This window comes from Salmo trutta, chromosome 5 (assembly GCF_901001165.1).
Source record: "Salmo trutta chromosome 5, fSalTru1.1, whole genome shotgun sequence".
NCBI lineage: Eukaryota > Metazoa > Chordata > Actinopteri > Salmoniformes > Salmonidae > Salmo > Salmo trutta.
Window position 1 is genome coordinate 39,724,452 of NC_042961.1, and position 22,300 is coordinate 39,746,751.

Consider the following 22,300-nt stretch of genomic DNA (forward strand, 5'->3'; position numbering starts at 1 on the left):
TTGTTCACTCAGGTTGCCTTTATCTAATATTAGGGTTTGGTTGAAGATCGGACAACATTCAGTGTCAAAAAATATGCACTTATTTAGAAAATCTGAAAGGGAGCATATCATTTTTCACAGCACTGTATTTCTGTTGGCAGAGGGAAAGAGAATAGAAGACATATAGAGAGGAGAGAGAGAGTAAGGGCAGAGTGTGAACAGTCTGACAGGGCCCTCTTTCTCATGTTGCAGGCCAGTTATAGAAGACGGGAGGATTGAAGAGAAAGGGCACAGTGGAAGGGAAGGGGCTGGGGGAAAGGTGGGGAGGTGGGGTGGCACAGAAATAGACCTGTAGAATGGTTGGTCTTAACCATTAGGTAACTGCTGCTTCAGTTCACCCACCGCCAGCCAAATATCAGCCTACCCCATATACCTGCCAGCCACGCGCTCTAGCATAGTTACACCCCGCAGTCTACTCTTGATGAACTGCATGGTGCCTGTAGTTCTCTAGAGCCATTATACGTGCCGGTACTCACGCAGTGGGCAATTTGAGGTGGCGGTGAGCACCCGGCCCAACTCAAGCGCAGATGTGTTGCACAACGGTACCTGATTTGTGAAATACATGAGAGACGTAATGGTCGAAAAAGCAGCCGGAGCTTGCCACTGACCTGTCATCTAATTGGGTCGCTCAACACGCTGATGAAACTGAAACTGTGTTTACATGGGTAGCTATACCAATAAGTAGCCAAATAACCTTCATTGTGTGAATGGTTCCACGTCATCTTACATATATGTACATTATAGAAGGGATGTACTGTACTGTACTGTACTCCCATATTCCATCATGTCACATGAGTGTATGTTTTTGATTCCACTCCCGGCATGCGTTCTCCAAGGAAATACATTTGAGAGACTGATGTGCTGTATTTGGAGGACGAACCTTGAACAGATAACGCACACACGTTATTTCGGCAAACTGAACATTAGCGATCAGCCGTTTTGCTAATCCGTTAAGCGGGACGGCCTGCCTAGCTGATCCACATTTGACACATTCTTCTTGCCAACTGGAAACATGTTAAGCTCAACCAGAACACCCAAACACTGTGGTCTGGTTACTGCTATACTCTGTATGTGGACAGACACCAAAACCACAATGTAACAGGTTTAACATGTCTGATTACCAACAAAAACACACTCTGACCTATCAGAGAACTTTGCTGAACACAGTAGGCCTAAACATAGTATGTGCACAAAACCGACCCTTGTTACAGGCCTGGGCTGCTGAGGCTCGTTGTGAGAGTATAATGTGATGTGTGGTCTGTGGTTTCATAGCATCACATGATAGTATTGCTGAACAAGCAGGGCCACAGTATGCAGCCAAGAGTCAGATCCCCAAAACATACAGACTACATCACCAGCAGACATTTTTTTATTTAACCAGTGAAGTCAATTAAGAACAAACTCTTAGTTACTAATACGGCCTAGAAACAGTGGGTTAACTGCTTTGTTCAGAACAGCTTTTTACCTTGTCAGCTCAGGGATTTGATCTAGCAACCTTTCAGTTACTGGCCTAACACTCTAACCACTAGGCTACTTGCCCCCCGAACAAATAACACCGCTTGTGTTAATTCCATTTATCAAACAGTCATAAGTGTCACGTCATCTACGAATGAGAGGTTATTAAACTCGGTAGACTTGATTATTATCACATTAGAATTAGACAGTAATTAATGACGTTATCATCAAACTGAATGACTGTAGGATGGTTCGATAGACTGCCATCCCAAGAACATAGGCCTAGCATGCTGATACTAGTGAAGTCGGTGTGTACTACAACAATGAGACAGACAGACAGAGAGCTAGGCTAGTCTGCAAGTGAAAGCTCGACGGTTGGAGGAAGTAGGCTATATGCTAGGTGCGAGTAATGCTAATGGAACTCTTAAAGTGACAGAGCCCAGACAGGAACAACAGCACCACTGGCTGTGTGCACATACCATGCATGCATAGGAGCTGACTTAAGTTAAAACCATGCTGTGTGTGTGTGTGTGTGTGTGTGTGTGTGTGTGTGTGTGTGTGTGTGTGTGTGTGTGTGTGTGTGTGTGTGTGTGTGTGTGTGTGTGTGTGTGTGTGTGTGTGTGTGTGTGTGTGTGTGTGTGTGTGTGTGTGTGTGTGTGTGTGTGTACGTGCATCCTCATGAACGCACCTACCGCGCAGAGCAGTCATATGGCAGCATTTCATCCGATTCACTGATTGAATCAGCAGAGTGCACCATGCCATCGGTGGGGCTGTAAAACACGCAGCCTCACCAGCCTGACAGTCTGCTTCCACGTGAGCAAACGATTACATGAGTAGATTAGGGTTAGGTTATACTAAGAGATACAGTATCTGCTTAAAATTCTGAATTTTGGGGGGTGGGCATCTAAAGCTCATTTGCTGACCCTTTGGTGTCACTTTTACTGTAAATAAGAATAGAATATGTTTCTAAACACTTCTACATTAATGTGGATGCTTCCATAATTACATATAATACTGAATGAATCGTGAATAAAGATGAGTGAGAAAGTTACAGATGCACAAATATCATACCGCAAAGACATGCTAACCTCTCACCATTACAATAACAGGGGAGGTTGGCATTTCTTTGGGGTATGATATTTGTGCATCTGTAACTTTCTCACTCATCATTATTCACAATTCATTATTCACAATTCATTCAGGATTATCCGTAATCACGGTAGCATCAACACTAATGTAGAAATGCTTTAGAGACATATTCTATTCTTATTTACAATAAAAGAGACTCCAAAATGACACAATACATTTTCCATTCAATTCTATTGGGCACAAAATAATCTGAAACACAACCAAAACAAACAGCAAATGCACCCAACAAATTTGTAGAGTCATTGCGTGCTATGAATGTTGGACCTAATACTTCACCTTTTTACTACTTTAATAAACATACAAGGGAAGTTGTCCCAACACTTTTGCTCCCCTAAAATGGGGGGACTATGTACAAAAAGTGCAGTAATTTCTTAACGGTTCAGCTGACATGGATGTAAATACCCTCAGATTAAAGCGGACAGTCTGTACTTTTAACTTCAAAGTCATCGTTTGATTTCCAAATCAAACTTTTGGAGTATTGAGACAAAAGAAAATATGCTTCACTCTCCCAATAATTACAGAGGGCGCTGTAATTCATGTCATAGGACGAATAGGGCTGTAGAGCTCTTTTTACTTGACACAATACAGCTGGATCGCCCCGTCCTGCCCCTAGGGGTCCACCGCCCTGCAGCGCCCCAACCCAACACACCACACTCAGCTTTAGGATCTTAGTAAAACATTTATTATTGGTTTCAGGTGTTAGGCCAAGGCCAGAGTGACAACCAATAGTACGGCAGAACCCCAGGGCCAGGACTGAGCAGCCCAGCAGCTAGGGATTGCCTAAATAGGTATCTCCCCTGACGTTGGCATGTTTTCACAACAGACTCCTTTTGTCATACAGTATTCCACAAAGGCATCCAGACCTTATGAAAGTTGCACAATATACCCTTAATCTTGTAATAAATCAAATCTAGTGATACATAACTTGACATTTCTTCCAATTTAACGGCAATGCATTTCATAGCCGCTATAAATGCTAGGTGACAGTTTCTTCTGATGACAGTCTCCAGTAAGAACATACACTTTGCCAGAATTCAGCCAGCCTTCACAAGACCATAGCATGTTCAAACATGTCCCCGTTTGTGTTTTTACACCTCCAGCAGAGGTTTTTAACATTTCTGAGTTCATGATATTCAGTTTCATTGGCATAATAGTACGTTCTATGGCTGGTCTTAAACTGCAGTAATTTATGTCTGAGATGATATGAACATGGCTGGACATTCTAACATATCTGTATCCATTCATCATCGACAATACTGTCTCCCAGGTCTTCCTCGCATTTTTGTTTGGCGTGTCTTGTGTCATCGGGAAAATACGCTTTCAACCCTTGATACAGTTTGGAAATCAACTTTTGGGGTCAGACTGCCTTTAAATAGTTTCAATCTTTGAAGATTCTGGCTTGTCCAGTTTTTGCCGCACAGAGAGAATAAAGAGTTGCATTTGCAAAAGTTCACCTCAGTGCCGTCACAGACTGGTCATCCCTGGTTGCCTGACCCTGCTGTCACCATCTGATGCTGCTCAGATGAAGCATGACAAATAATTACCTTGGTGTACATTTATACATTGTATTATCCAAGAATAGAATCAATGGTTCAATAATGGAAATGACCATTGTTCCCAGATCCCAGACTGTAGCCATCAACTCAAGATGGGACTTTGTATCCATCCACTGATTGTTATAATATACTGCAAAATTCACCTGAGCGCCGTGGACTGGTCTTCCCTGGCTGTCTGACCCTGTCACCATCTGATCCTGCTAAGACATGATGAGCATAGTGATGTACACCATTACAGCGAAGCCAGTAGAGCTGTTTATACCGTGACAGTGTGAAAAGTAGGGAATTACCTAGGGAAACTGACAGATAAATAACGTTGCATTGCTATATTGACTCTAATAAAAAACCTCACATTGCGCTGTCAAAAAACCTCAGAATAATATCGGTCTTCAATCTTTTGGCTGCTGGTTTCATCATTTGATGCAGGTCTATTGAGCCAAAAATAATAGCTTAAGTTAGTGCGCTAGCTAGCTAACATTAGCTAACTTTTCGCTCTCTCTAATGGTAGCTACATCATCTGGCGAAAACTAGCCAAGTTAATTTACTTCTGTTGAAACAGGACAAAACATTTCCATACACACAACAGCTGTTAGATACTGCTACCTGACAGATAGCTAGAGACTAGAGCTGAACTGGCTGTGGTAGATACTAACTAGCTAACGTTAGCTAGCTAGTTCATTCACTTCAGACAGAACTTCAATCGAGAGGGGATGAAACATTAGCTAACGTTACTTGTCAGTTACACTACTAGCTCAGCACTGGGAATCTTTTTTTTTTTCAAACAGCAGTTACCTTGCCAGCTACATCAGTCAAATAAAGAGTAGCCAGTTTCTGCTCTGCTTGCTTTTACAACTCGGAGAAAAAGCATAACACACACAGACAACAGCTGCCTCTGTTTGCATGCTCTGTGGTGTCCACGCGGTCCTAAATCCACCCGGCTGAAACCGCCAAACAGCCTACCCGACCGCACTGAGGCGTCCGCATGGTCTTAAAGCACACCGTTGCCAGTTTTTGTATCACAGAGCAATGATGAAAATGGGGGGGACAAAAATACAATTTCAGAATGTGGGGGGGTCAAGTCCCCCCTGACCCCAGTGAAAGTTGCGCCCCTGAAATACTGTACCGTACAGTTGTACACACAGACTATATTGTCTATAATGACGAGAACTCCTGGAGCTAAGGCAACATGCCGGTCTAAAATAGGCCCATATAAAAAGGTAAAACTACTTAAATAATAAATGGAGATTAAGTTAACTGTTCAATAAACACACTCCTCTGAATTTGGACAACTGGCCCAGTTAAAACAGAGAGGACACACAGAAAGCCAAAGTGGAAGTGTAAAAGAAACACAGCCCAGCTGCTGTTGTATAATGTGACCTTTGGGGAAAAGGACACCCATATTAACTCTATACTGCATGGAACAAGAATGTGCACACTCACACACCTGACCATTGAGAGAGGGCTTTCAGCACTGCAGCATACCACCCAGCGTCCCACTGCTGGCTTGTTTCTGAAGCTAAGCAGGGTTGGTCCCTGGATGGGAGACCAGATACTGCTGGTAGTGCTGTTTGAGGGCCAGTAGGAGGCACCCTTTCCTCTGGTCTAAAGAAAATATCCCAATACCCCAGGGTTGAGATTGGGGAAATTGGCCTGTGTAGGTTCCAGTCTTTCTGGTGGGATGTTAAACAGGTGACTCTCAGTGATCACTAAAGATCCCATGGCACTTATTGTAGGGGTGTTAACCCTGGTGTCATGGATAAATTCCTAATCTGTCACCTAATCATCCCCATCTTACAATTGGCTCATTCATGCCTTGTAACTGTTCCCCAGGTTGTTGCTGTGAATGTGTTTGCAGTCAACTTACCTGGATAAATAAAACAATTACATACATAGGTTCTAAGAATAATATCAGCTGATTGGAACAGGGAAAACAATTCACTACAGGTGCTGTATGATGATGTCATACATACAGGTGTAAATATAATATTATAACTTATTTATGCATGACATCATCATAATCTATTTACACCTGTGACACTTCAAAGCTTAGGCCTACACATTTGTACAAAATATGTTTTGCTTACGCTCAAAACAACAATGTCAATTTGGATGCTTGACGCATAACGATGATTAGAATGGGAAAACAGCATGAGGACAAATGCGGAAGTGCATTGACTGTTGAAGAAAGCTGTAGGCTACAGTATATTCATGAATAGTGAGTGCCCTGTGCAATAAACGTGTACGATCAACAAAAATGGGGGAGTCAATGTGATAGCAGTAATAAACGGACAACAAACATATCATTGCGCATTGCACACAAACCAAATATGAATCTGAAAGTATGACCTGATTAAATGACATCTCAAGCAGGGGACAGGAAATGAAGGACAAGGTGACAAAAGTTTCAAACCCCACGAGGTTGTGTTTTATCGGTTCATACATGACAACTTTATCAAGGCTAAATCCAGTAAAGGGTGGCAGGTAGCCTTGCTCTTAAGAGCGTTGGGACAGTAACCGAAAGGTCGCTGGATCGAATCCTCGATCTGACTACGTGAAAAACCTATCGATGTGCCCTTGATCAAGGCACTTACCCCTAATTGCTCCTGTAATTTGCTGTGGATAAGCCTAAGAGCGTATGCTAAATGACTAAAATGTAAATTATGTTCACTTACCATTTCTTCGTGCATTCTACCGTCAGTTCTTGAAAAGTCGCCGCAAACTGGAATTTCGAGGCTTTCTTGCCGACACGCTGAAGTCTCTTCCAAACTGAAGTCATGTTTGGAGACTATAATGTTATTTTCTCAAGAGACATTGTATAAATCCTCTCCACAGTTCCCCTCTGTCCTCACTGCTTGGGGAAACACCAGTCTGTTGCCGCAGCACTTGCGTTTGCTGCGAAAGAAAGACCGTCAATGTTCACTCACTGTTCAACAGTTTGACTGGTGTTCACATGTCCCGAATGTCACACACAGGATTCAGGCAAAACAAACGCACGACAGATCCGTACAGTGAGACGACACCCCAAGCAAAAAACTTGATATGAACATAACAATTTCTCATTCAATAACACTTTTTATTAAACATCAATTGAGGTATTGCATTTTCACTTTTCGCCTATAACTTTATTTAAAAAAAAACATTTGACCAGTACGTTATTTAAATAATATTCTACTGGTATAAAAAAAATAATACAAGTCTGGAAAAATAAGAAAGCATCTCCTTGTTATTGCAAATGCAACTAGTCCATTGTTTGAGATGAGTGTGGGAAGCAATTTATATATTTTTTTAGTCAAAGGGTGCACTGTGTTTGGTGGTTGGGGAGGGGGACATGCCAATGTAATCCCATGGTAATAAACCAACTATGGTCCTGGCTTTGCTGAGGTGTGGTAAGAGGTATTCAATAGGTACCAATAGCCTAAAAAAAATAACTGGGGGACATGTAAGAACCGGATATTTGGGGGGCCAGGAAACATGTCAGGGCAATATGTTCTTGCTTAGTCCCTTCATACAGCAAACCAAAGACTGTACCTAATAGCAGGGGACTTTTCAGTTTACTCTGGTGTTTATTTATAAATTGTGGCGCAACGCCGACAGACACAGGCAGCTGGGAAGTTTATTACTGGCCCTGAGAACAAAAGTGTAAGGGCTCTATTTTCATGTCAACCAACCAATGTAAACGCCTGGAGTTTTCTAAACGGCATTGGCACTTGGATTGGAACCTGCGCTATGGTCAGAGGACATGAAAATAGTGCTCTTTTGGCCTTATACATCAGTGCTGGGTTTGGCGTCAAAATAAGGATGCATAAGCAGAAAATAGCCCCATACCCTACTGTAAAATATGGTGGATCTTTGATGTTATGGGGTTATTTTGTTTCCACTGGTCCTGGGGCCCTTGTTCAGTTCAATGGTATCATGATAAACTTTACCCGGTACCAGAATATTTTTGCCAAAAACCTGGTTGCCTCTGCCAGGAGGCTGAAACCTGGCCTCGGGTGGTTCTTCCAGCAAGACAATAACCCCAAGCACACATTAAAATCCAGAAAGAAATGGTTAATTGACAACAAAATCAACATTTTGCAATGGCCATTTCAGTCTCTGAAACCCATCGAAATGGATCTGGAAAGATTCTGTATGGAGGAATGGTCTAAGTTCCCTCCCAATGTGTTCTCCAATCTCATAAAACATTTTACATAAAGGCTCAGAGCTTTTACCACCCACCCCCTTCCCTTATTAACTCATCTAGACAGGTTATTCAGAGATAATATGTTTCCACAACAATCTTTTTCCTGTTGGTGGGCCACCTATTGGTCGCTGCACTTCCTATTTTCCAGCTGCAGGCTCCCACTTGTGTCATTCAGTGCCACCTGGGTCCACAGGATGTGCTGGGAGAAATGGCACTTCAGGACAACTGTATGCAGACAGCTGACTTCAAATGGAGGATTTAGAGCCAAAATGGGGTACAACATGTCATGTCTCTGACGAGATTGACTGAGCTCCCTTTAAAATAAGGATGCTGTCCAGGTTAGTTGACATAATTGGTAGAGGATGAATAGGCTGGAAGTCTCAGCCACAAGAGGTCGTCAGAGCAATCGTTAAGGCTGTTAATTAGACTCTGGGCCAAGTTGATTACCTGTCACAAATGTTTCTGTGACAAAGTTGAAACTGCAGTTCACATTGGAAATTAGAGGAATTCCAAAATTTGCCAACTAAATAGTTGACTGAGAAAAGGGATGAGGCCATAATGTCCCTCTCTTTCTAGGAGTGGAAAATAACATGGTGGTTATATGAGTCACGGAGAGATCAGAGCCACTGCAGCATGCAGAGTTATGTCCCATAGTCCCCTCCTTGATAAATATAGACACGCAGGGTCAAACACCTGCCGACTGTCCATCAAAATGAAGGGGAGGGTGACAGCGAGAACCCAGAGACACACTGTAAAAATGTTAACAAGGTCACTGAACATCGTAACACTAATTGAGGCTTACAGGATATAAGAGTTCATATAGGGCTTTTGCAATGCATACAATCACGTGTTCTTGGATTAAAAGAGCAGCTATATATTCCTGGCACCAGATCAGATTTTACACAGTCAGATCACTGTATTCCCCTCTAAATTTAGCACTAAACTACCTATGGTCTTTGAGAGTGCACTATGACATATGCTGTGTCAATAGCTACATTATATGCAACAGCAATCGCAAGACACCAGTCTGTGTCCCATGAGGCTAGGAGTTAGATAATGTCACCACCTGGTTGGGAATCCCCCTTCTCTGTGTACGTTGAATGTACAGTTGAAGTCGGAAGTTTACATAAACTAGTTTTAATGACTCCAACATAAGTGTTTCAACCACTCCACAAATTTCTTGTTAACAAACTATAGTTTTGGCAAGTCGGTTAGGACATCTACTTTGTGCATGACACAAGTAATTCTTCCAACAATTGTTTACAGATTATTTCACTAATAATTCTCTGTGTCACAATTCCAGTGGGTCAGAAGTTTACATACACTTAATTGACTGCCTTTAAACAGCTTGGAAAATTCCAGAAAATTATGTCATGGCTCCCCAAAAGGGGGAGGCTTGCAAGCCGAAGAACACCATCCCAACCGTGAAGCACGGAGGTGGCAGCATCATGCTGTGGGGGTGCTTTGCTGCAGGAGGGACTGGTGCACTTCACAAAATAGATGGCATCATGAGGATGGAAAATTAGGTGGATGTATTGAAGCAACATCTCAAGACATCAGTCAGGAAGTTAAAGCTTGGTCGCAAATGGGTCTTCCAAATGGACAATGATCCCAAGCATACTTCCAAAGTTGTGGCAAAATGGCTTAAGGACAACAAAGTCAAGGTATTGGAGTGGCCATCACAAGGCCCTGACCTCAATCCCATAAAAAATGTGTGGGCAGAACTGAAAAAGCGTGTGCGAGCAAGGAGGCCTACAAACCTGACTCAGTTACACCAGCTCTGTCAGTAGGAATGGGCCAAAATTCACCCAACTTGTGGGAAGCTTGTGGAAGGCTACCCGAAACGTTTTACACAAGTTAAACAATTTAAAGGCAATGCTACCAAATACTAATTGAGTGTATGTAAACTTCTGACCCACTGGGAATGTGATGAAAGAAATAAAAGCTGAAATATATCACTATTATTTTGACATTTCACATTCTTAAAATAAAGTGGTGATCCTATCTGACCTAAAACAGGGAATATTTGCTAGGATTAAATGTCAGGAATTGTGAAAAACTGAGTTTAAATGTATTTGACTAACGTGTATGCAAACTTCCGACTTCAACTGTATGTGTCAGAGGGAGTGACAGATTGTCCACCGGGTCCTACGTGACCCACAGTTGCATAGTGCTCATACATAAGAGCGACCCAATCAGGGGCATGCGTTGGCGGGGGGGGGGGGGGGGGGGGGGGGGGGGGGGGGGGGGGGGGGGGGGGGGGGGGGGGGGGGGGGGGGGGGGGGGGGGGGGGGGGGGGTCATGTCATCTCTGATCCCTCCGCCGTTCTTCTGACCAGTGCATACCAGCCTCAGCCTGTCCGTCTCACAACCTAAATGGGGACAACTGGGATTGCAAACCTGTGACTCAGGCAGCAAAGGGCGGCACATGACGGGACGGTTAATCCATGAAAGAGAGTAGCTGTGTTTGAGAGCATCAACTCTGACCAGTCTGACCTACCAATCACCTCCCATCCCTAAATAACTACTAATTATGATTTGTAGATCAGTCAGTCTGCTCAGTCGGTGATCAGCTACTAAGCAGAATTGATGCTCTCAAACATGGCCAGTTGCTACAATTCTTAGCAACAGTGAAATTGGATATAGGATTATTTGGGGGTACAACAACAACCAGGGAGACACCCCCCTCCACCTCAATTCATACCCACATCCAGTTCAAGGTCCTCTAAATGACCCAATAAGCACTACCGTGGATATGTTTATAGAGGATGCCTGAGAGGCTGCCTGGTAGGGTGCCAGGGCTGCCAGTACTAGGCACAGGCTCTGAATCATGTCCCATGGGCCCCCTCTCTTTCATACAGAGTCAAAGCAGGGCAGGACTGACACTAACTGGGCTGCTGTCAATGGCAAAGGATCATCAGAGAGCTCCACTCACAAGATATGGTACATTTACGATTTTATTCAGTGAAAGGTGCAACCAAAAAAAAAAAAACATGTACAGAGCATGCCCAATATAAAAGTGGGTAAAAATGACAGACAGGAAAAGAAATTACCTCACCTGTTTAGTGCATTCATGATCATGAAAGTCTTAAGCCATTACATTCATCAGAGACTGACTGTGTTGCTAGTAATTTAGTTGACTACCACTTGTAATAGGAAAGTGTAGGCCTTCGATACTAACAACAATTGTTTTTGGAATATGTCATAAAATGATTTATTTTAAGTCATGGTATGGAGTGGGAGAAATGGGAACGCTTTGTTTCTCATAACACTTTAACTAAATGGGTCTATATGACAAAGATAGAACAACTGGCCCTGCAAATGTCTGTTATTAGTACTCTATAAGACTGTCTGGCTTCTCAGATATTACAATCACTTTTCATCTTCGCAAAACACACAGGGAATCTATTGTCACTAAACTGTATTGTACAATTCAAAAAACCAGAACACACAAACTCAAACCTTCTATCAGGGGTTTACAATCATCCCAAGAAATTACCTCATCACCTGATTTACATTATTATTGGAAGTCTAAATCAATACCATTCACGCAATATGAATATATTATTTTATTTACAAATCAACAATGACCTCAAAGGGATACTTCCTATATCTACTTCCCCAGAGTCAGATGAACTCGTGGATACCATTTCTATGTCCAGTATGGGGGAAGTTAGAAGTCGTTTCACAAGCTAATGCTAACTCGCATTAGTGCAATGACTGGAAGTATATGGGTATCTGCTAGCAGGAAGTCTATGGGTATATAGCGCGCTAGCAGATGCCAATAGACTTCCAGTCATTGCGCTAGCACTAGTAACTAGCAATTGTGCTAGCTGGCAACTTTCTTCAAACTGCACGCAGACATAAAAAAAGTGGTATCTATGAGTTCATCGGACTTGAGGGAAGTAGATAAATTGCCAAAATCCCAAGGTATCCCTTTAAGCAGCTAACATGTAGACTAGATAGGTCAAATTCAAATAACTTTTTACAGTTCTTATACAAACAAACAAATACATGAATATATTAGTCCCCAAGACAAAGAATTTTAGCAACATAGTCAAATCACTCATCCATCCATTTCAATGTCTTTGAATGCTAATGGTAGGAATTAGGAACAGTGTTCTGGCTACCTCAGAATAGCTTGGGGGTCAGGCTCTTGGGGATTCGGACGTTCAGGAATCAGGGGTGCAGGCGGTTCCAGAGGAAAGGGGGAGATTGATTCGGGGAGGGTGATTCGGGGAGGGTGTACTGGAGCTCCTCTGGGTCCAGAATCCTCTGCACTGAGCACCATCTCATCCCGGTCTGTTCCCTTCACTTCTCTGTCCTGGGGTCCACAGAACAGCCGGAGCACTGCTTGGACCTGTGGCACCTCCGTGGCAGTCTCCTGGAACGTCAGGATCGCCACGATGCCAGCCATTAAATAACCTGTGGAGAAGAAAAAAATGGCAGACGTATGAGACGGATACATCCGATTATCACAAAGCTGTGAGGACAAGAGGGGAAGCAGAAGCCTGTGTGCAGGACTAGGGTCAATTCAATTTCCATTTTGATTACTGCCAATTCTGAAATCGACTGCAAAAAAAAAAAGTCTAAATTGAATTGACCCCAACTCTGCTATGGCTAATCTCACAGGAGGTGAGGAATTCCATGCACTCCTTGGTCGCCTTGTTGTGCCTTTTCCCCAGTAGGTAGTCCCCCTGGCCGATGGTGCTGAGGGTGACCACGCAGAAGAACAGGGCGTCCAGGAAGCTCCACTCTGGCTCCAGGTAGCAGAGGCTGGTAGCGGGCAGCAGGAACAGGAGTATCACCAAGACCAGGGAGAAGAGGCCGGCATGGAGCAGCACTGCCCGGCCGTAGGGCAGGCCCCAGTAGGTCTGGAGGTGGCGCACAGGGCCGTGGGTAAGGATGGGCAGCATGAGGTCAGACAGGCAGGAGAGGACAAAAAGGGTGAGGGGGATTCCCAGAAGGCAGTAGAAGATGCAGAAAAGTTTGCCGTCATGAGATAGGAGACTGGAGTTACCATAACCTGGGGGAAAAAAAGTTGGCATAAAAAGTGGATTTCAACAAAACAGGGATTCTGACTTCCACGTGGAACAAGTAACCTAAAGCATGTTTTACTAGGGTAGTTGTGAGACGTGTGCACACATCTACATAGGCCCTAAAGCCATCTTTTAATTTTTGCACCTGACTTTGGCCTGCAGCAACAGGATGTAGCCTAGCCTACACTATCCTCAATAACAAGCTACATCGCACATGAGAGAACTATTCGAGGTTCATTCTGCGATTATTTGGACCTACAATAAATCATAAAATGTACATCATTTCAATCTAACTGTGGAATCAACAAGCTTTATTTATTTGTTCTTCTTACCACGGAGAGTCAAAACATTGATCACAAAGAACATGGACGAGATAAAATCCCAGCTCCAATCATCTCTGTGTGCACCTAAGACAGCAATGTTCCGATTAGCAGAAAAGGACGCTTTCACGATAATTGTATCCAGCCTGCTCTCCGGTACGCAGTAGTTGTCCCTCAGAAAATGCTCTCGGAGTTCAAGGACCTGTGCTCTGAGCCTGTTTTCCTGGGGCTGCTCAATAGCCATGAGCACCAGACCCCCAAAGAGTGTGAAGAGGATGTAGCTGAGGAGCAGGAACCAGAAGGCACGCTTCCGACAGAACCTCTGGAACAAGTCGACCCAACAGACCATGGTTGTTTGTCGGACTGACCTTGCTGTGTGTCGCTAGTGTAGGTAACCAAACACTCAAGACGCAGGTGAGCCACTAGTTTTAAATATTTAAAACACAATTCAAACACCATTCCACTCATTGAGATAACTCAATAGAATGTCAATTCTGGAAATGAATTAACTCAGATTAAATAGGAAAAAGCTGTCGAAAACATCAAGTTTGAATTTCACTGTAAATAATGAATGAAAGTGGAAAATATGCAATATTGTAAGAATATTTATTTTAGGATATTGGCTATCGTCCATATACATGTACAGGATGGTAAAATTACTCAGGTACATGGTAGAAAATACATTGTCCGTGTTTTAAGACGGTGTCAAGCTCTCAGCTCGGTGTGAATACTCCTTCCATATCCATGGATTCCACTATTCAACACACCCCAGGCCAGCTCCTGCAGGCAAGTTAGTCTGAAGTTGTCATACTAGTAGTGTCCTTATGGTGCATTCAAGACAACTGGGAACTCAAGAACAAATGAGGTCAAATCATGACGTCAGTGATTTTCAGGTTGGAAAATCGGAGCTCTAGAACGATGTGTACATGAGTCAGTGTCTCTTATGCGACTCCAGTAGGGTCCCTCCCAGCTAATGTGCCTATCCTCTAGTCCTAGTCTACCTCTTATGTCATAGGCTGAATAGGGAGGGAGGATATAGGGAACTCCACCTGCACTACTGAGCAGTGAGGTAGCCTCAGCCTGTTCCAAGGCCTTGACCCCTGACACCCAACCATAGTCTCGCTTTTCTCTCAGAGGGGCAGGTGCAGGGAGTAGTGGGAGCAGGTCCAGCGGCGCACCGGTTTGCCAACCCTCCCGATGACGGGCAGCTTGTGGGCGTAGGCACGGGGCGGTACGGTGGACAGGGGTGGGGGAGAGCTGAAGCTGGTCTGGAAGCGGCGCCCCTGGCAGCGCCGGCCCATCTGACGTCCCCCGATGAGGAAGGAGAATGTGGGGGGTCCGGTCTGAGGAGGGGGGAAACGGGCCTTGGTGAACACATCGCGGGATGGACCCGCTGAGCGCTGTCCCGGCCGGGAGGAGGAGTTTCTGCGCTGGATGGAGGATGAGGAGGATGAGCGAGCCAGGGACCTGAGAGAAGGAAATAGAGAGGTAAAAGGAACATGTTAGCTATAGTAGCTAAATAATTTCAGCCTTCAAAAGGTACATGTAACTGCCAAAATAAAGGAAACACTGGAGTAAATGAGGGATACAAAGTATATTGAAAGCAGGTGCTTCTACACAGGTGTGGTTCCTGATTTAATTAAGCAAATAGCATCCCATCATGCTTAGGGTCATGTATAAAAAACACCCAGTTGTGCATTATTTCTATGTCAACGCCAAAGATTCTGACCACCCTATTAAGCCACTATTTTGGCGTTTCCTTTATTTTGGTAGTTACCTGTATATATTCTTCAGAAAAACATAAGCACTTCTTTTTTTGTTCTAAATGTGTGTGGAGTGTTAGACACCAGCTTTCTGTCTGGACCAGCTGTCTGGTTGTCTTTCTTTCTCCTGTTTCTCTATGGTGTGATTTAAACAAGCTGTCTATGGTCTGCGAGACACCCGCTCTGATCACATCACTCATTATTACATTTACATTTGAGGCCTTTAGCAGACGCTCTTATCCAGAGCGACTTACATCAATTCTTAACATTGGCATTTTTTTAATACTAAGCAATGTGTGAGAGAGAAATAAGAATTTATTTGCACAGAAGTGCATTGTAAATTGTACTGTTAATGTACGCAATCTAAATAAATAAAGGATATTTTTACATTTATGAGAGAGCTGTGCCTTTGACCTCCACATATAATATAACTAGTTATACAGATGCTACATTACCTTCCTGGAGCAGTGGCAGCTAGACTGGGTGGGGCGGGCTCAGTGCGAGGGCTCCCGTCTTGCCGAGGGCTGATGTTGAGGTTAGCAGTGAGCTGGGGCATCTTACGCGTGGTGTCTGGGTTGGCAGCGGGACCAGGGGGCTCCTTCCTCGTATCAGGGGGCTGGGAGGGGGCTGACGGGGGGCAACCTCCCAAGCTGGGGCCTGTGCTGAAGCGTACCGCCAGGCTGTCGCCGAAGAAGGAGTAGAGCTCACAGTACATGGCGGGCAGAGGGACGGGGGTCCAGTCATCCCAGGGGGTGCCAGCCCCCCCAGGTCCCTGCAGGTGGCTGGCGATGCCCAGGGCGGCCTCGGAGAGGGGCTCTGGAGGGGGGCTGAGCCCGGGGGAACTCACCCTGAAACCCATCACTCCCCCAGAGCCCGGCTGGGCGCTGCTGCTTCCCTCCGCTGGCTGGGACAGAGACAGGGCTTTCATCTTCAGCAGGCGCTCCACCGCCACCTGCAGGACAGAGGGGATATTGGTATTTAGTGGGCACAGTGGAGGTTGATAGGGTGTGTTACCAACATAAACAATGTAAAGCGCTTTGAGATCAGGTGAAAGGCGCAACATAAATGCAATTCGTAACAATACATTATTGGGAATCTCTTGTATTACTTTGGATTTTTAGGGCCTCAAGGGTCAACGAGGCCAATATTTTAGGCCAATATTCAATATCATTACATTATAACATTTTAATGACATAATTTCCCAGAAACAGCCGTGTATGCATTAATGCATGCATTTTTAAATCAAACAATAAATTTTACCAATCTAATTACATAACAATTTCAATAATTTTATTTGAATGGTAAATCTCTTGATAAACTGGGTTAATGGAGATGGCATAGGCCTACTCACAATACAGGTGAACGCATATTCAATAGGAGCGTGTGCGTGCATTGAGTTACTGAGCTTGTTTTGGCTGATCGGTGGAGTGTACGGTGCTACAGATGACAAACAATCTGTTAGCCTTCCATTTTGGACTCATATTAGCCTACTGATCAACAGCATTTGTCAAAAAGCATCACTCAAGAGTGTCATGTCTGTATGGAAGGACATAGGCACTGCTGTTAGTTTGAGAATATAAAAAGAACATCTTTTCAATGCAAACGGGCCCAACGTAATGTCGTGATTTATGATCACGGGGGGCTTACGAAACCAGAAACCATAGCTTGAGAAGAACGCACACACGGGCGCTGATCTACAGCTTTCTTGTTCCATAAACATGTAGGAAGATTCTTAGGTAGCTAAACCTATTGACAACCTTCATTTAGGCATTTTAAGACACTTCATTCTTTCCCCATTGTGATAACAATCTAATCCGACTATCAACTGTCAATTTACAGATACGATAGCTGCTGGTCGGATCAGCACACCAGTAAATAGCTAACGTTACAACACAAGTCAGATGGCTCGCTGCCGAAAATGGTGCATGTTCAAAATGAGAACCAGCTAACGTTGGCTATTACCGCCTATCTGATATCTTAGTACCATGTACATCTAGCCAGCATAGTTGTCCCACGGAGCTCAGTAGGTAGAGCACGGCGCTTGCAATGCCAGGGTTGTGGGTTCAATTCCCACGGGGGTATGTATGGAAAATGTATGCAGTCACTACTGTAAGTAGCATCTGCTAAATAACAACAATGTCAAGTGTCATAGTAGCTAATATAGCTACCTAGCTAACATCACAAATGAAAGGGTTGGTTATAGTAATTTTTGCTATCTGCTTAGCTTGCTTATTGCATGCATGTCCAGACATGTCGACATGAGCCTTATAAGTTAATTAACTAAACTAATATTTGCAACAGGAGTCACTGTGTCAATTCACCAATACTGCACCTTTCTGTTGGAGAACGAGCGATCATGTCGCTGCCGCTTTACTATATAGAGGGATTGTCGACAAAGCCAACAGAGAAGGGCCGAAAGACTAGAAAAGGAAAATATCGGGCCGATATATCGGCCTGGCCGATTAACGGTCGTTCTCTAGTACGCGTCACAGAAAACGTACCACATTTCAGACTCAGTGACTGGTCTGCTGCACTTACCAGGATGGCTCCGTAGACCTTGTGTCCGTCTGCTTTCACCTGGGCGTTGGAGACTGAGTAATCATCCAGGACAGCTTGCAGGTTAGCCCAGTAGGCTGGCAGGTGTGGATATAACACCCGCTCAACAGCCTACAAAGACACAGACAGTGATCAGCAAAGATCCTAAAATGAACCAACAGAAAGAAAACATACTCTCACTCAAAGACGATCAAGATAGAGGAAACGTGGTTACCTTCCATCCGAGTGCGTGTAGCCCCACGACAGCTCCATAGTGAGAACACAGCGGGCGGACCGGGTCTGACAGAACCTTCTGCAGAGACAGCAGAATCTGATGGTACAGACCACTGACCAGGTCTCCATGGGTCCTGACAAAGACACACGTTTTGGAGAGAATTGCGTCAAGATGGCCGTGATTCTGTTGCTGGCAGTGTCACAGAGACTAAGATGGTCCACTTTTGACCAAAACATTATTTAAAGGTGGTATTAGGAGCATTACAGTGTGCAGGCCTTTTTTTTTTTTCTTTTTTATGAACCTATAAGTGTATCAGTCAAACTGCCATGGTCTGAGGGGCTTTGTCCACAGTCTAGTCATTCTACTGTACATATCTGTACTGTGTATATATAGTGCATCTTTATGGGTGGTCGGTCATACCAGAAGATGTGGCTGAGCAGCAGTGCTGCGTAGTCCCTTAAGGTCCAGTGGTCGTTGAGGGGGTTGATGGAGGCGGCCAGCGGCTCCAGGATGCAGTACATGACGCTGGACACCAGGCTGCGCACATAGGATCCAAGGTACAGGTAGGGGTTCTGCACCAGACTCTTCACCATGTGCAGCAGACGGTTCAGCTGCTCCAGGTCGTGGCTCACAGACTTCACCTGGTGGGCAGAGTGGAGAGAGGGGTACATATGAAGTACAGTACTAGCTACATTTAGTAAAGATAAGGTCTGGACTTTTTCCTGACGAGGATCAAATCCAGGGCCTAGTTATAGGCTGCTGTATGATTAGGGTCTTCTAGAGTTTCTCCTGGTCAGGAAAAACTCAGTGCCCTACAGGCACTAAACGACTGGAGATTTGAATGCACCCATGACATTAGATTTTGTGTTTCAAACAAGTATAACATACCCCACTGATGACATATACAAAATACGGCAGGAGGGCAGCAATCTTGGAGTTGGACTGGAGATCCAGCAAAGCCACCTGATGAAGAAATAGTTCATCCACCGTGGATTAAATGTTTGGGGCGATTTCAACAGTTTCTCCAATCAATTGAGCTCTATCACATGTCGACGCCAGGACAAAACTCTACCTTCATAAGGTGTGGGTCCTCTCCTAGTATGGCCCGGGTGATCTGCTGGTAGTACTTGAGCAGATCCTCCGAGAGAGTTTGTACAGCACTGGGAACTGTGAAGGAGGGTAAAAAGGAGGGATCAACAACTCCGCAAAAGCCATGGGAGTAAATATCACCCAACGTTCAAAATTTACTCTGACCCCTTACCTATACCTTGAGGCTCCAGGTTGCCTTTCCCATCCAGATAAGACACGTTCACTAGTAGGAGAACAAATCATAGTCACCATAAATTCTACTAAACCTCTTACAAGTAGAATGAGTATCGATTTGGCTATTGATTTGCAGGTGGCGGGTTACTATCTAGTAAATCAGTGAGACGCATTTCTATAACAAGCATATCGGCGGTAATACCTCGCACCATGGTCTCTGCACAGCCCTTGGGTATGTTGGTGGCCAGGGCAAGTTCAACCAGGTTGATATCACGGTCATCCACAAAGAACAGCTCGCCCTCCTTGATCGGTCGGAAAGGTAGGGCATCTTGCGCACCGTAGCCAGCTATGGCCTGGCAAAAAGAGAAGACGGTACAGATAGGGGTTCAGTTCGAGTAGCAATAATAAAGACAGACGTCACCCGGCAAGCGGGATTCAGTTGAAACAGGCTCACACAATGTATACACTGAGTGTAAAATCATTAGGAAACCCTGTTCTTTCAGTGACCGGCTGACTAGCTGAACACTATGACCCCCTTATTGACGTCACTTGTTAAATCGACTTCAATCAGTGTCGATTAAGGGGAGGAGACAGGTTAAAGAATGGGTTTTAAGCCTTGAGACAACTGAGACATGGACTGTGTATGTGTGCCATTCAGAGGGTGGGCCAAACAAGATTGAAGTGCTTTTGGTAGTAGGTACCAGGCGCACCCGGTTTGATTGTGTCAAGAACTGCAACATTGCTGGGCTTTTCCACTATCAACAGTTTCCTGTGTGTATCAAGAATGGTCCACCACCCAAAGGACATCCAGCCAACTTGACACAACTGTGGGAAGCATTGGAGTCAACATGGGCCAGCATCCCTGTGGAAAGCCTTCGACACCTTGTCGAGTCCATGCCCTGACGAATTGAGACTGTTCTGAGAGAAAAGGGGGGTGCAACTCCATAGTAGGAAGGTGTCCCTAATGTTTTGTACACTCATTGCATGTATACATTCAATAAAACAGTAGGCATTCTCTCACCTCCACATTGCTCCAGCGCAGTGCTCTGTTGAAGTCCTCGACGGTCAGCTTCCTCCTCTTGGCATGTCTCATGAACTGAGAGCTGCTCTGTGTTGGTCAAAGTCACATCAGACAAACAAATATCTACAAAAAGCCAACTTATCATACTTTACCTATGAATGGGGCTCAGAGTTTGTCCTGGTCAGAACAAATGGTGAGTGAAAACTCCTGGCCCTCACGACAACCAACAATCAACATCGATTTGGCACCAGTTTTATTGTTTACCTGTGTGGCTTCCCTAAGCCGGTAGCAGACATCTTCAGCCAACAATGCAGCCACATCGTCACTGAGTTCCACTCCCGCACTCTCAGCCATGAGTTTGACAGACTCTCTGGGGACTTCAGCAAAGCGCCTCTCCTCCATGCTCACGGCAGCGTTCCGGTAGACCCGCAGCTCTGCGGAGAGAGACCTGCAAAATAGCCACACATGTGTAACTTGCTGGTATAGTTAGCTTACTAGCTAACGAATACTATTTGTTAGCATTAGCTAGCCAGTTTATTTTGATGCGTGCACCCTTCAATATTAACTGATTCGTGCAGGCGACGATTAAAAGTTTACACGAAGACAATGCCAACAGACTGTAGCTCAATGCGACTCAGTCACTTACCAACTGGACAGTATGAATCGGCAAGGTTATCGCTCTAAACCGCGCACAGGAACCTCACTCGGGTGCGCTGACATTTTCCGGAAAGCCAGCCTTCCAAAGATTAGTCCAATTCGCTATCACTCAAATGTGCGTCACTCCCACAACCGCTACTTATTCTTCGTCTGTGGATACATTTTTTATGGCGGTTGGCAGCCAATTTTAAGGTATTACCGCCACCAACTGGAGTGTACCCCGGCCAAACCCTAACGACGCTGGGCCAGGTCTGCATTGGCTGTGCAGTATTAAGTGTGATATATGGACTCTGCAGAACTCAGGGCATTCACACTTCTTACGCGCTGTTGTGAAGGAAGTTATCAAGAAGTGATTGCATTTGGTTGACAGGAGGTCTTGTATTATCCTATCAATACAGAGCCATCCACATCTTTACAAAAATAGAGGCGCACAGCAATAATGAGCTCAATTTGGCATCTGCGTATCCCGGGGCGCCGCAATTGCGTCCCATCATCCATACATTTTCGGATCAAGCATAAAGTCTGTTTGAATTGCCCAAATAGTCATTGTAAGTCCTACACTAGTCTTGATAGATGCGTGAGCCTGTGCAATTATACATTTACATGGCATTTTCATTTAGATGTGCTTATCCAGAGAGACTTGGTTTGAACGCCGCGTTTCAGAGGAAAATAAACGTTACTGCAAGTAGATCCTTTAAGATGCATCTGCAACAGCAGCGCCGGTAAGATACAACAATGTCTTTAGTAAAAGGAGTGCATTCGAATCCACACAGCCCGAGGGTTGCATCCCAACATGGTCAAGTACGTTGATAGAACAGTTGCCATTGGAGAACATGGTTTATGCAACAAATCTAAAGTAAAGCCTGATTGCCAAATAAACCCGAATAGGTAGAAAGCCTACGCTGACCAAAAAAAAGTAAGAGTTCAATTGAGCAGTGAGAAGTTCCGGCTAGTTCAGTGACAGAACATGCACTTAAAAAAAAGCTTCTTTTGAGGCAGAAGTATCACAATAAATTTAAGTGAAAAACTTAAATTAGACATGACATACATGAATCCAACATTGATAACTGATTCAAATAGTTAAAG

The 22,300-nt window shown here is 44.4% G+C and overlaps 3 protein-coding genes across 14 annotated transcripts in view; all 3 read right to left on the reverse strand.

Annotated features, from left to right (window-relative positions):
• Nucleotides 1-7,164, reverse strand: part of LOC115194132 (EH domain-binding protein 1-like protein 1) — a 75,407-nt gene extending 68,243 nt beyond the window's left edge. For 4 of the 11 annotated variants that reach the window (XM_029753544.1, XM_029753543.1, XM_029753547.1 and 1 more), the window contains exon 1: nucleotides 6,872-7,153. In XM_029753544.1, coding sequence (XP_029609404.1) covers nucleotides 6,872-6,975 — 104 coding nt within the window. In that variant the 5' untranslated portion in view covers nucleotides 6,976-7,153. Of the gene's footprint in view, nucleotides 1-6,871 lie in introns of all 11 variants that reach the window. The other 7 variants (XM_029753552.1, XM_029753549.1, XM_029753548.1 and 4 more) reach the window with 5 other exon arrangements.
• A 5,806-nt stretch (nucleotides 7,165-12,970) lies between these two features.
• LOC115194928 (potassium channel subfamily K member 1) lies at nucleotides 12,971-14,221 on the reverse strand. The gene is made up of 2 exons (XM_075074282.1): nucleotides 13,753-14,221; nucleotides 12,971-13,407 (listed from the first exon to the last, which is right to left on the reverse strand). Exons 1-2 carry the CDS (start codon nucleotides 14,087-14,089, stop codon nucleotides 12,971-12,973), a joined length of 774 nt encoding a protein of 257 aa, XP_074930383.1. The 5' UTR covers nucleotides 14,090-14,221.
• A 108-nt stretch (nucleotides 14,222-14,329) lies between these two features.
• taf6l (TAF6-like RNA polymerase II, p300/CBP-associated factor (PCAF)-associated factor) lies at nucleotides 14,330-21,530 on the reverse strand. 2 transcript variants are annotated; one of them, XM_029753554.1, is made up of 12 exons: nucleotides 21,204-21,530; nucleotides 20,822-20,991; nucleotides 20,558-20,644; nucleotides 19,739-19,889; nucleotides 19,535-19,585; nucleotides 19,346-19,440; nucleotides 19,162-19,236; nucleotides 18,694-18,914; nucleotides 18,274-18,406; nucleotides 18,042-18,170; nucleotides 15,959-16,455; nucleotides 14,330-15,207 (listed from the first exon to the last, which is right to left on the reverse strand). In XM_029753554.1, the coding sequence occupies exons 2-12, from the start codon at nucleotides 20,957-20,959 to the stop codon at nucleotides 14,871-14,873; spliced, it is 1,914 nt and encodes a 637-aa protein (XP_029609414.1). In that variant the 5' UTR covers nucleotides 20,960-20,991; nucleotides 21,204-21,530; the 3' UTR covers nucleotides 14,330-14,870. The 2 variants fall into 2 exon arrangements, with proteins under 2 accessions (XP_029609414.1, XP_029609413.1); XM_029753553.1 differs by having other exon boundaries at nucleotides 20,822-21,005; nucleotides 21,204-21,529.
• Between the last annotated feature and the right edge of the window lie 770 nt (nucleotides 21,531-22,300).